The sequence below is a fragment of the Danio aesculapii genome, chromosome 21 (genome assembly GCF_903798145.1).
Source record: "Danio aesculapii chromosome 21, fDanAes4.1, whole genome shotgun sequence".
In the NCBI taxonomy this organism is placed as follows: Eukaryota; Metazoa; Chordata; class Actinopteri; order Cypriniformes; family Danionidae; genus Danio; species Danio aesculapii.
This window is the reverse complement of record NC_079455.1, coordinates 21,277,207-21,291,126: the sequence shown is the minus strand read 5'-3', so window position 1 is coordinate 21,291,126 and position 13,920 is coordinate 21,277,207. Positions and strand designations below refer to the sequence as shown.

General features: G+C 40.5%; 1 protein-coding gene across 5 annotated transcripts in view; it reads right to left on the bottom strand.

The window, feature by feature from the left end:
- Positions 1-973: 973 nt before the first annotated feature.
- The window catches only part of arhgap32b (Rho GTPase activating protein 32b), a 141,776-nt gene continuing 128,829 nt past the window's right edge, over positions 974-13,920 (bottom strand). For all 5 annotated transcript variants that reach the window (XM_056447032.1, XM_056447033.1, XM_056447034.1 and 2 more), the window contains 11 exons: positions 13,197-13,299; positions 11,334-11,478; positions 10,688-10,770; positions 10,280-10,387; positions 9,995-10,140; positions 9,707-9,908; positions 9,419-9,564; positions 7,928-8,002; positions 7,083-7,838; positions 4,896-5,494; positions 974-4,622 (listed from right to left, as the gene is read on the bottom strand). In XM_056447032.1, coding sequence (XP_056303007.1) covers positions 2,397-4,622; positions 4,896-5,494; positions 7,083-7,838; positions 7,928-8,002; positions 9,419-9,564; positions 9,707-9,908; positions 9,995-10,140; positions 10,280-10,387; positions 10,688-10,770; positions 11,334-11,478; positions 13,197-13,299 — 4,589 coding nt within the window. In that variant the 3' untranslated portion in view covers positions 974-2,396. The remainder of the gene's footprint in view (positions 4,623-4,895; positions 5,495-7,082; positions 7,839-7,927; positions 8,003-9,418; positions 9,565-9,706; positions 9,909-9,994; positions 10,141-10,279; positions 10,388-10,687; positions 10,771-11,333; positions 11,479-13,196; positions 13,300-13,920) is intronic.

Below are 13,920 nucleotides of genomic sequence, written 5' to 3'. Positions count from 1 at the left end.
TAAAAAAAAAATTAAAAAATCTAAATACGGAGAAAAACACGTTTAAATTTGTCTAAATAAAATAAGCAGTGCACATTAATTAAAAAATGAGTTAATATTTATTTAGAGTATGAGAAAGACTAAATGTCTTTACAGAACATTATACTTGCATAATATCCTAATGATTTAGTGAGCGATATAATGTATTTTTGGCAATTGACAAAAATATATTTTACTGGTTTTGTGGTTCAGGTTTTTTTTCTTTTTGTCTTTGAGAACTAAAAAAAAATACATTCAAAAACATAAAACTGCAGTTGTATTGGAAATGAGTAAGGTTATGAGTTTAACTGGAATTGTACTACAGTAAAAATGCAACTAATGGGATTATTTACTGCAAATAAAAAAATCAGAAAGCATGAAATTGCTAATAATTGAATTAAATGCCATAAAGAATGGAATAAGTGACTCGTTCATTTTTTCAGGCTAAGTTTTATTTGTGTTCAGAGGTGACACTGAAATTCTCCATTTGTTATCACAAATATATTTGAGCCATGGCTAAATGTGAACATACTATCAGTCATAGTCAACATATACTGTATGATAATACTTTCCTGGTATTACAGAAAGATGTTCAGCTAGGTGGCTCCTTGGGCAGATGTGTAGAGGTTTGAGGAAATAGAACCAAAAACTATAGATTTACTAACAGCTTTTCAGATTAAAAATATCAAATCTTAATGGAGGACTTTTTACAACAATCCATTTTGCAGACAAATTAAATCAAGACTGTAACTGTATTACACTACAGATTTATGTTGCACCACCAACAACAAAAAATGGTAACAAAAGTGCATTCAAGGAGCAGGTGTCATTGAGACTAAATTAATCGGATTTAATGGTGACAAGCTTGATTTAATTAGTCTACGTTTAATGCCTAAAGGTTTTGGGTTATGTCTTCATGAGGAGAGTGCAAGAATGGAGATGCTTCATTAAAATGTTAGTTTGGTCCCATAAAAAAAGAGGTTACATGAGTGTCTTTATTTTATCCACCCAACCATATTTTTCACAGTCTAAAACAAACAAAAACAAGAGAAAACAGCATATTAAACGTCAATCAAAATGCTGGCAAAATGAAAGTGAACATAAGACTTGGCGAAACACAAAAACAGATGTTATCAGGGAATCAACCACAAACATACAAACTGTGAGCTCATTTGTATACTTATTACCAATATGAATTAAAGGCATTGTTATACAATAATAATTACTGTCTGACAGAACGGTAACATGCAATGACTTGGCAAAACTGGGTCCCCTGATCATAAACTGCCTCCTCCAATAACTAATATATAGGTTTATCTCCACCTGACAGGCTAATTCTGAGAGCAATAAACATTGCCCTAATGGTGAAAGCACAAACTGTGCAGCAGAATGAAATGAACAACCTTTTCAGCCAAACAGTTTCCTTTACAGAACGTTTATGTGAAATTTAGTAATGCAGCTTGTTACAAAAAGTAAGTAAGGTGCTGGTCTAAAATCAGTCAGAAACATAATATAACTTCTAAATGCATCAAAAGCTCACATTTCTCGGTAACGTGGAGGGAGAAATGGGTCCATGTCACTTCACACTCGCTCTTTCACCTTCAGGCGTTGTCCAACCACTTCTTAATGAATACTTCTGCAATCCACATTCATTGTTTGGTCCCCCTAACAATAAAGAGCAACCTATCCGAGAAGAGTTCAGTCAAATGGTGTCAAGATTTCAAAGAAAGACAGTAAATCCAGTTGCTTGTGATTAAACCCATATGAGTAATGGCACAGTTTGGACAAAATGAAAAATGCACATTTTGGTGCCCCCAGGCTGAAGGCAGAAATAAAGAATTTCATGTACCACCTTGTTGTGTAAAATGAAGGTAGGATGACTTAAACAGGGCTTCCCTTCCACTGTTACTGTAACATCCAGAAAGTACACAATATATATTTATATCAAGGTACACAGAACTGTTCTGTAAAAGATAAGATTACATGCATTTCTAAAATGCAAACCTTTACACTTCATTTATACCCAGTCCCAGACATTTTCAAAAATAATAAAACAGAGTCCCTTATATCCAGTAGTACTTTTCAGGTATACATAACTCGTCTGATTATGATTCATGTACCATTTGTCAATATCACAGAGTATCTACAGTATAATAACAAGCTGTATCTCCATGTCACAATGTTTAAACAACCAATGAAATTATGGTACATTCAGTTCGGTAAAAATTATGTTACACTTCTTTGTACATTTACAAAAAAACCGAAAGAAAAAGAAACTCAGTCAGAAGGCAGTCCACTGTCCCGCAGAGGCTGCTGAACTTCAACTGAATTATTATTGACACCAACAATGTTCCAAATGTGTCCAACTAAATGCCTGTTCACTCAGCATTAATCTCAGTCTCTGGCCTTTGCACTGAAAGCTCAGCTTGTATGAAGGCACCCTGTCCCAAGGCAGTGGAGTATGCACGATTACTGTGCGGAGTTGAGAAACCAGGGCTATGATAGGAACTGGAACAACCCCGATTTGCTAGTGTGGTTTGGGATTGAGGTACTGGATGGTAGTCATCCAGGTTGTCGTAATGTGACTGCAAAGTAACGGTGCTTTGTCTCTGCCCCTGTGACTGATGGGAGTAGGTTCCACTATGGTCTCTATCTGAATTGTCTGGTAAATATGCTGGAAGACTGGACTGGTTGTAATGGTGCCGCTCTCGAACACTATGGGATCTCTCAGGCTTGGGTGGAGGAGCCGGCTTCACAGGAGCTGCTTGTTCATCTTCACTGGCACTACTAGTGGCCTTAACCCTGCATATGTGGCGATCCAAATCAGACCTTTCATAGCATGCTTGAGCGCTTCTGCTGCCCGAATGTTCCTGCCAATGTTTACCACTCAGTTGCTTTTCCCCTGGCTCAAACTTTGGGTCATGATGGCCACCCTCTGGTAAGTGCTGCAGGCTTCGTTGTGGAAGTTGGGATTGGTGTGAATGTATAGACGAGTAGGTCCTGGAGCTGCCTTGCTTGGTGGTTTTCTCCCCCATCCCATTCCCTTGGCAGTGCTTCTCTGTTTCCATATACATTAGGACATCTGGATCAGAGATCAAGTGTCTGGGAGCATGCTGAGATCCAGGCACAACATTGTATCTGGCCTCTTTGCTCTCTGAGGACACCAGTACAGTTTTTCCAGGATCTGATTTGCTGCGCAAATGTAACATGTCAATATCCACGGGCATGTAGGGTCCTACATTGTCATATTGAGACATAACAGAACCCTTAACCTTTTGCCTTGCTCTGCTTTCTCTACGGATGGAGTGTATGCGTAGCCTTTCTGCCTCCTCTGGGTCCCACGCAAAGTAAATACTCCCCTTTGAACCACTGTAAGGTGGCATGTCCCTGCTTATGAAGCCATGTTCTTTTAAAGGAATAACATGCCGTGAAAGGTAGTGGTAGCCTCCAGATTTGGCTCCAGACCGAAGAAGAGGGGCACTGTCCCGACCACTGAAGGAATGGACATGCCTTAAGCGGATAGTACCATAATGGTCTACATCATAGAAAGGGGATTCCAGGACGTGAGAGCCAGAATAGGGGCTGTAGCGGTACTGAACTCTTCCATTTTCGAAATAAGGCTGCAGTTGTGTGACATGATAGTCGACTTGAGATGATGGTTGGTGAGACTTGCAGTGGTAGATTGGGCGCTGGTAATAAAATAATTCATCATCTGGAGGTACCTCAGTTCTGGTGACTGGCATTGAGCGAATAGCAGTGGGGGGAACATGTAGGGAGTGGACCCTGCGGATTGTTGGGTAGACGGTTGGTCCATCTGCTTGGCTGTAGCTATGAGAGTGGTGTAATGAGCTTGGAGAGATGTACTCACTTCTCAGTGGACCACGTGATTTGATAGACTGGTGGTAAGATCTAGGTCCAATTGTATTGTATCGACCATCCCCATGGCCTCTGTAGGAAATGTGTGGCTCTGATTTCGACACATAAGAAATGTGAGGTGGAACACTCTCTGGCCGGTAATGGTACCCCACTGTAGCCTGACCTGAAGGGGTAACCCGCTGATGGTAATATGCCTCTGTGGTGGGGTCAAGTAGAGCTGTTTCTCCTTTTGAGTGGTAAAGATAACCTGACTGATGAGTAGAAGATCTGCGGTGAGGCGGATGAGACTGTGGGGGAGTCTCCTCTACTGATCCCCTCATGGATGTCTCTAACATGGCATGAAAGTTGGCAGGGTTGGCAGCCTCGGTGTTGCAAAGAGCAGCCGCTGCTAGTTTACTCTCAATCGAGCGAATAGGGGGTGTTGGTGGTGTCACTCCCTGAGTGTGGTGTTGGGAAGCACTATCTCCTTTTGGATGGACAGGCTTTATGGCTTCCCATGGTTTTTCCACAGGATCATGAGGTGCTGCCAGGGTTGGTGCAACTCTAGCATTGGGCTGTGATCTGGGCTGAGACTGTGGCTGTGCTTGTGACTGAGGAAGAGGCTGAACTTGAGGTTGAGACCGAAATGCTGCATGAGGTTGCATCTGTGGCTGAGGCTGAAGAATTGCCACTGGTTGATCTGGCACCTTGTTTGGTTTTGGCGGCAGGACTGTTTCAGGCATATGGATCTAAGGATTAAGCCAAAACAAACACTGTTAGGTGGCTTACATCTTTCATTTTGGCATTTGTATGCTGTGATTTAAGTTATGATACCAATACAAGTTAATTGATTTATACAAATTTTGACATGAATCTTTTGAACCAACATACATCTCTTAGAAGTGCAAGCGAGCTAAACAGCACTAATGCATAACATGTTTAAGATTAAAGATTTGCCTTACAAGCATTTATATTTGATGGATTTTTTGTGGTGAAATACTAGATCTATTGCCATTGCTTACCTCAGAGGTGGGTTGTTGAATGACAGCATCTTTACTACTGATGGTTGAAGTGGTGGTTGTGGTAGTGGTTTTTGCTGTGCTCACAGGTGTCTGACCGACAGCAGGCTGCTGTCTTTCTGGACTTTTTTGTGTTTGAGAAACTTGAGAAGTCAGACATGTAGGCATAGCACTCTGGCTTGGGGTCTCTGGTGAGATTACGTCCTGGCTGTTGCATGAAATGCTGGATGGCTTCCCACTATCAGCTGTGGTGAGGTGCAGACTGACTGAGCGAGTAATTTTTTCAGTCGGAGTGGAGGGTAGTGAAGACAAAGGAACCGATTTATTTGACGCTTCTACTGCAGTTTCCTCCTCGGATGGCTGTGATGGCAAAGAAGGCAGCGGCCAGTCCAGGGTCTCCAGTAACTCCTGAGGCCTAAGAGGGGATACTGGTGTAGGGGGTCCAGAGGATTGCTTCTGAGAGAGAATGGTGGCCTGCTGGGCAGATTCAGCTAGAGCTAGTGCAAGCATGCGGGCAGCGTTCTTTGGTGGGGGAGGGGGAGGGACGAGGGACACAGAGCTGACAGGGACATTGCCCTTTGGAGAGTCCAAAGCTACGGCTCCTACAGATGGACAAAACAGAGGGAACTCAAACAAGGAGAAGGCAGGCTAATTTTCACGATAAGGTAAGAGAGGGAAATGTTAAATTTCTACAGATCGTGAAAAGATTTCTCTACATTGAGGGCACTCGTGCAAAGCATTACAGGTAAAAGCCTGGTGAACTAAACCTGAAAAAACAAAATAATTCAATTGTGAAATATTAACCCAATGTAATTTGGAAGATCATTTCACAGAGGAATCATAATAAAAGATGTACAATTGAATTAATGAAATATTTAAGAAAAAAAAGCATGTTCTGTGTCAAATTGACTAGTTTTGTCACAAATTAACTCATCAAGTAGTTTGTTGTGTTTTAATACAGAGATTAAACAATACTCATCCTAGAAGTAGGGCTGTGCGATATGGGCATAAGAAACCTGTCACGATTTTCTTGAACAAGATTGCCATTTTGATTTTAATCAAGATTTTTGTCAAAGACAGACTGAATCTGTGTTTACAGTGTGAATCTGAAACATATTTCAAAAGAAAAACAATTAGATCTTTCTCAAGGACCAGTAACGTGTCTCTAAAACAGACATACATTTTTTTTTAGAAATCACCTCTAGAACAGACCTATGGCAAAACAAATAAATAAGACTACTGTGTGTGTGTGTGTATGTTTGTATGTGTCGCCATCAAACTCAGGGCTCTGATGTTTTACTTGACCAAATATCAGAAGTAGTTGCATGTGTGTCCACAGATTTGTTTTGACATGCATAGATCATAAACCTCTGTGATGCTGCCGTGAAACAGGCCGTTTACATATGGCGCCTTTTGTATGTACAAGTTCGTTATTTCCAAGAGAGACGCGTGGATTGCGTGCGTACATTGAGTGTGCGTGTATTCTAGGTGCACGTAGTTGAAAACATTTCTTTTTTAGACAAACTTAAAATTGAACTTTTCAGAATGCCTCACGCTACACGCTACAAGAGTTACAAGAGCTGACTGTTTAGCATCATGCTTTGGATGGAATATACACATTTCGGTTACCTCAGACAAACACAAGACTCGTGAACGCCAAGTGCTTTTTAATTCTCTCCATAAATAAAACTTGTATTGGAACTGCAGTGATGTTTTGTTAATTTGTCATTCTCTGAAAAAGCGGTTGATGAGCGTGACCACAAAGCACGTTAAAAATGCCATGCTAAAGCAAGTAATGCGCCTTGCACTTTCCACACACTTCTAGATGCAATTTACGACTGACTTACAAATTACCTTATTCTGCCGTACATCGGCCTTCCTGTATTCAAACTAATCCCACACCACTGTTGTTGACTTTTTTGGCATCAAGTCCTCCTGTGCTGAACTCACCCATTGATGTATACACAAGTTATTCAGTCACCTGTTCTTGTGCTCTGTTTAGACGCAGGAAAATCATGCTGTAAGGTGATTTAGAAGTCGTGCATGTCCTAATCGCGATTTCGATATGATTTCATTTAAATCGCACAGCCCTACCGAGGAGAGACGTTAAGTAATTTATAAAAAAATATATATTAACGAATCACCAAGTAACCATCTGAATTTAAATGCCTGTGTTTCAGTTCAGCTTACCTGGCTGCTCTTGAGAGCAGGTGTCCTGTGGTGGTTGAGAACATTCAATGCTCGATATGTCTTTACTCTCCAAGGTAGCAGCTTTAGAAAGAAGCTCTTGTTGAATGGCTTCACTCAGGGGCAGATCGGTGGTTCTTGACAGAGAGCTCAATTTTGTAGGAGAGTCGAGTGGAGATGGAGGGGAAGAGGGCTGAAGCACAGTGCTCTCTGGTCCTTTCATTATCACGGAGGCAGCTGATTCAGAGATGCTTGGAGGAGTAACAACTGCTGACTTCTCAGTGCTTTCAACAGACTGAACTGGAGTTTTCTCAGAGAAAGATGTAGGGAGCAGTTTATGCTTATCCTTTAAGGCTGTACTGTGGTCTGGAGACAAAAAACGGGTCGTAACTTTAGCTCGGACTGGCGAGATTGACTCTGAGCCACTGGCAGGGCTCCTTTTTAGACTGCTTGTATCTGCGTCAATTGAGAAAATTGAAGTCTCTGCCAGAGGAAGGCTACATTGGAAGGACATGGGGTCAAAGTCTAAAGAGGCCATGCCAATATCAGGGGGGCTCAGATCCACATCATCAGCAGAGCGTGGTGGGGAGATGAGGGCAGGCACACAGATTGGACCATCATCCCCATCACTGTCCCCATGACCCAGGTTGTCGTACGAGTTACAGTGCTGTCTGGTATCCAGAAGGTCACCATTGAATGAAGCAGAGAGGGCATCACTGCTGGAGCGAGGTCTGCGCGGCCTATACACCTTAGATTCTCCTATGTTATGCGAAAAGCAGAATGGCCAGTATTAAACAAGATCCGGTTCACAAGACTGATATAATTTCTGAGCAATGAAAATCTATTACCTTCAACATTATGTAGAGAGGTGAGAGACTCTTCACTTTTGGCAGACCGAAGAGTACCAGTGTCTCCTCTTCCTCCTTAACCAAGAAAAAAATACAATACAATGTTTGTTTCTGGACTTTGAATGTCTTATGACCATTGCCCATAAGACTTTTAATGTGTTAAGGCCACAGCCATATCACTCTGCAGCCCAAGACCGATTACTCACTAACTGTGTCTCATTTTAAAGGCTGCATCCTCCGAAGGATGCAGACTTCAAAGATGAATCCTTCGAAGTCCACACAGGCCGAACCGAGTGTTTTGAAATGAGACAATCTAGCCTACAGAGGACACATGTTGTCACCTAGCAACCGTAACAGTTGCTGTTAATATGCTGTAATAAAATTTGTAATGACTTTTTTTTTCAAAGTGATTTTAAAACTTATTGTAAGCGATGTAAAGCCAAAACAAGGTTTATAAAAGCTGGAAATATATTTCCTTTGATCCATACATGTACACATAAACATGTAAACAGTCTATAAAATCACTCTTTTGTAAGACATGTCATACTCTTTTTGTGTTTTAACATGTGTTTACATATCCACGTAAAATAAACCTTATTCATACATTTAAACCAGAGTTTGTTTGAAGGAGCCTTCGAATTTTTTTAAATGAGACAGCTTTCGTCTCGTCGTGTCGCGATGATGCAGCGCACTTCGAATGCATCCTTCGGAGAATGCAGCCTCTGAAATGAGACACAGCTACTGAAGCTAAGCAGGGCTGAGCATGGTCAGTACCTGGATGGGAGACCACATGGGAAAACTAGGTTGCTGTTGGAAATAGTAATAGTCTGCGTGAGTCCGAATGCCCCAGTAAAAGTGAAGGGGACGCCATACTATCAGTGAACGCCATCTTTCAGATGAGACGTTAAACCGAGGTCCTGACTCTCTGTGGTCATTAAAAAAATCCTATGGCACTTCTCGTAAAGAGTAGGGGTGTAACCCCGGTGTTCTGTCCAAATACCCTCCATTGTACACCTTAACCATCATGGCCTCCCAATAATCCCCATCCACCGAATTGACTCCATCACTATCTCTCCACTCCACCAATATCTGGTGTGTGGTGAGCACACTGGCGCTGTTGTCCTGTGGCTGCCGTTGCATCATCAAAGTGGATGCTACACACTGATGGTGGTGTGGCGAGACCACCCCTCATAATTGTGAAGCGATTTGGGTGTATGGCTATACATGATAAATGCGCTATATAAATACACACATTACATTGCAGTCTATGGAGTATAGAGGAGCTCTCAGATTTCATCTAAAATATCTTAATGTATGTTCCAAAATTGAACAAAGGTGTTTGGAATGATAAAGGGTGATTAATTAATGACAAAATGGTAATTTTTCAGTTAAACCTTTAATCAACATCTTGTACAATCTGATAAAAGGCCTGATTAACCACTGTGTATATTTTGTGATGAAGAACATCTGACATTCTGAGGCTAAACTTACCAGCCAGTGCCATAGCCTTGAGTTCATTTGGTTCACTGGGATTACGGTGTAGTTTGCGTTTCGACATTGAAGAAGACTTGCCCAGGTTGAAAAAAGAACGCCAACTACCAACAGGAGACTTTTTAGACTTCATTGGCTGCCTTTTCCTAGTAAACAAATGGTAAACAGTAAAAAAAAATGCATCTCTATGCAAATAACAGGCACATAACTCAACTTTTTATGACAACATTAAAAAAAGTCAAAACACAGACACTGACATGGAAAAAGATTTAAAATCTGGCAGTTTACCTCTCAGTAGGGAATTCTATGACTGTATGGAATTTCCCTTGTAATGCTGCAGGACCCTCTCCGACCTCTATGTACTTGCTGTCTGCAGTGATGGGTGAGTTGATCTGGGCCTGTGTGCGTGCCTGTGCCTCTTCTAGCGTTAGCAGCTTTGTGGATGGCGAGGGTACTAGCAAAGATTTAGGCCGAGACAGAGAGTTGTGTCCTAAGATGACAAATAAATGTTCGATGACTATATAGCACTTAAAAAAATGTTCTGCTGAAATCAGCTTATTTTTTCACATAGCATACCTGTTCCCTCTCGAATGAGTGAGCTCAGTTTGGGGCTGAAGAGAACATCCACATGATTTAGGATGAACTCCACCACAACCGATTGTATTCGTACTTCCATGAAGGCTGCCGTCCCACTGAAGCAAGCAGATTCTATTTGCTTTGACCTTGTAAAGTAATGGAAAAAACAAAACAAAATCAAGATTAGCAATGAACGCTAAGGTTTACTTTAAGTTTTTTAGGAATTTATACTTAGAAACGTAACTTTTTATTATTTATATTATAGTTGCACCAAACAGATCTTACCTCAGTAAGTTGGGTGCCCAAACGATGGCCAAATTTTTAGTATGCATGTTCGTTACGTAGCTGAAGGTTGCCAAGTGTGAAAGATGCCTCATAAGAAACTCAAGGGTCCTGCAAAAGCAGCATGAATACTAAACATTAAAACTTCAGATCAGAAAAAAAAAAAAAAAAAATCTGAGGCCAACTAAAATCTGCATAATGGATATGACTCTTGAGCATGCTCATTTAAATTAACAATGTTGTAATAACAGCCTCTATTTTCCACAGACATTGATGTACTTGAAGTACATTAGTAGTATGATTGGGATATGAAATGCATTAGGTTATTAAAAAGGCAGTAACATTTGATATGAAATGAGAACTGCGGGTGCACTTGCAAGCAGCAGAGGGCACTGTGGTCATTTAACAAACCTATAATGCGGAGGCGGCAGCTGCTGAATGACGTCATGTATTTTGATCAGCCTCTCCTCATCTGTGGCTGCTGACACAGCCTCCTAAAAAGGAGAAGAGCGGGTGTAAATCAGGGTCACTGCATCTAGAGTGGCTTGAACAAACGAAAATACTCTCAAAGCCATGTTCACACTGTACTGCTGAGTGGACATAAGCGCATGGGGTCAGTCCCCTTTCCAGCGCATTATAGTTTCACTGCTTCCATAGCAACCTGAAAATATCAATGCACTCTATTTTGGCCTCTTTTTATTTCAATTGCAGAGACTTATCTGGAGATGCTGCAAATGTCAGGGCTTTGTTTGCCATGCAGATGAACTCCTTGCGAAGCAGGGCTCTAAGAAACAAGCAATTCATTTTGCATACTCGTTACGGCAATCAATAGAAGGGACAGCCTGAAGCCTTTAATGACTACTATGCTGTTTTGCCACACTCAGAAAAGAGACCCACGCATATTATTCTGCCAAGAACTACAAAGGTTTTGATATCATAAGTATGGCTTGGTTGTTCTGGTATAGATGCTCTCAGCTGGAGCTATTTGTATGACAAAGTGTGTGTGTGTCTGAGAAAAGGCGTATTAACAGCCTGTAGTTTTGGGATAAACGCTTACCGAGAATTTCTCGTACAGCTGGTAGGTGAGAAGTGGGTTGGGAAGCTCTCGAAAGTAGAGCTTGCACAGGGAGCCCACGCAGTGTATATCCTGAATGTAAACATCTTTTGTCAGATCTGGGATCTGTTCAGAATCAAACTCGTGCCTAGAGAGAAAGAGAGAGGGAGGGTAAGTGAGTGAATAAGGACTAATACTGGTTTTCAATGATAAATGACAATATCTAGAGTAAAATGAATTCAATATTTGATGAAATCAACTGAAACAAAATTACTGCAATAAAATAATTTTATTTTATGCACACAACATGTGTTAAAGGGGTGGTCCACTACAATATCATATTTTAAACTTTAGTTGATGTGTAATGTAACTGTGTGAACATAAACAACATCTCTGAATGTAAGACGCTCAAAGTTCAATGCAAAGGAAGACATTGGCTTTAACAGAGTTAGCTTAGCAAAGCCTACAAAGAACAAAGTTTGGGGATTACAAAAAAATACATCCAGGTTAATGATGTCATAAACCCTTCAGGTTACACACATACACTCCGCAGAGCGAAGGGGCGTGGCCAGAGGCAATGTAATGTTATAACAGAGATGCTTCCTGGTGATGTGAAGCTGATCTGCGAATCACAGCACATAATGTTAGAATTATGTTAGCTGACAATCAGGCTCTTGAGGGCGGGCCTTTCAGAGGACCTAGGAAATATGCCATCAAATAATACTAAAATATGAATCACACAAAACAAAATATTAAGTAGCCAAACTGTTAGATTTGTTGATACATCTGATACTATAATAATCAGAAATAATAGTATATTGGTAAATCGGAATTTTAAAAAGGTTTGTGAAGGTTTAAGATTGTGGTAACAGCGGTATATATATATATATATATATATGCAAATATCTTTGCTTGCACACTGATTTCCTCTGTTTGTGCACAAAACTTCTTGCACACCCTCACATGCAAATATCTTTGCTTGCACACTGATTTCCTCTGTTTGTGCACAAAACTTCTTGCACACCCTCACATATATGCTGCTCAAGCGCAGATTGTCTTGTGCACGCTGAAATAAATGCTGCTGAAGTGAGATTTAGTGCGTTTATGTGACGAGTATGTCACTAATATTTATTAGATTTGCTAGGAATATTTATAAATGTCTCTAATAGACTTACAGAATGACATTGATGTGACCTGAAGTAAAGTGAAATGGCTATAAACTCCAGCAAGATAAAGTCATTGTATGCAGAACCATATACCTTTATCTATAAATAAAGTATAATTATGGAAACTGTGTTCATTGTAACTGAAAGCTACATCATGTTTGCTGGCCTCACACATGTCGCAGCCCTGTCAGTCAGTCAGTCAGTCCGTCAGTCAGCATGTAATCTTAAAAGGTTAAACAAATAACACACAGCAATACTACAATTACAGAAAAGTTTGCTTTGTAATAATTTACTTACATTTAATGTAAGTAAATGATGTTATGTGATTATAACCCGCTATAAAAAAACTGGAGGTCTTCAATGAGAAGCTGTAATGTAACCGTGTAATGAATTTGTATGTCCATATAAAAATCAAAATATTGACTCTTGTCTGTCAGTACATAGGAACTCAAGCAGGAAGACTAAGTAATGTTAATCAACCAAGCTAACAAGTAAACTTTTCTTAGACACGATAATAAATCCCCCATCTAATCTCTCTCATCCTTTCATTTCCTCCTGTATTGGAGAATACAAACATTTCCATTACAAAATGTAATTAGCAACAGCTTAATATTCAGCCAGTGCATTGAGAGTTTCTCAAGCAGTGTGATAAATCCCTATCTCTGCTACTTGCAATTAAGGGAGTGTGTTTATGTCCTACCGCAGCTTCTGAATGTTGGAGGCGATCCCAGAGAGACGGTACATTCCATCAACCACTCCATGCTTCTCAATGAACTCGGTGCAACTCTTGAGTACCTGGGGGACTAAAGGTTTAGACAAAATGTTAGCAGACCATCCCTTTTGGCATACAATGTTTAAAACTTGTCAAAATGCCAGTAGAGAAGTAATACTCTTTCATAAAGTACATTTCTGGATTTTTTAAACTTTGATAATGGTCAAAGCACGTTGTGAGGTGAAATTCTTTTTTTGCATTTATTCCAGTGGCATTAGACAAACTCCAGACCTCCAGTATGACCTTGCAATACTTCACCCTGAGGAATCAGTCACAGAGAACCCTGACTGGCCTCTAGTCTTGAAAAACATTATCCGGCAGATGATTGAGTCCAAGTTTCTCAAAGGCAGCTGTTCATCTACATTCCTTTCATAGCAGTCTGGAGCACAAAATCCACTTAAATGCAGGGGGAAAAAATCTGTCACTGAGACATTTAGAAAAACTTAAACTTGAATGATGATGATCAGGAGCCTCTGTGAGTGTTTCAGGTACGCTGATTGAGCGGTCACTTGCGCTATAGGGTCAATTGATCATGTACTTTGGATGGTTGAATTGTTTATGCAGAGAAGGTGGGCAAAAATCTACTGCATCACACCCTAATATACATTTATGAACTTAAGAAAACAACAAAAATATTTTAAACAAATACACT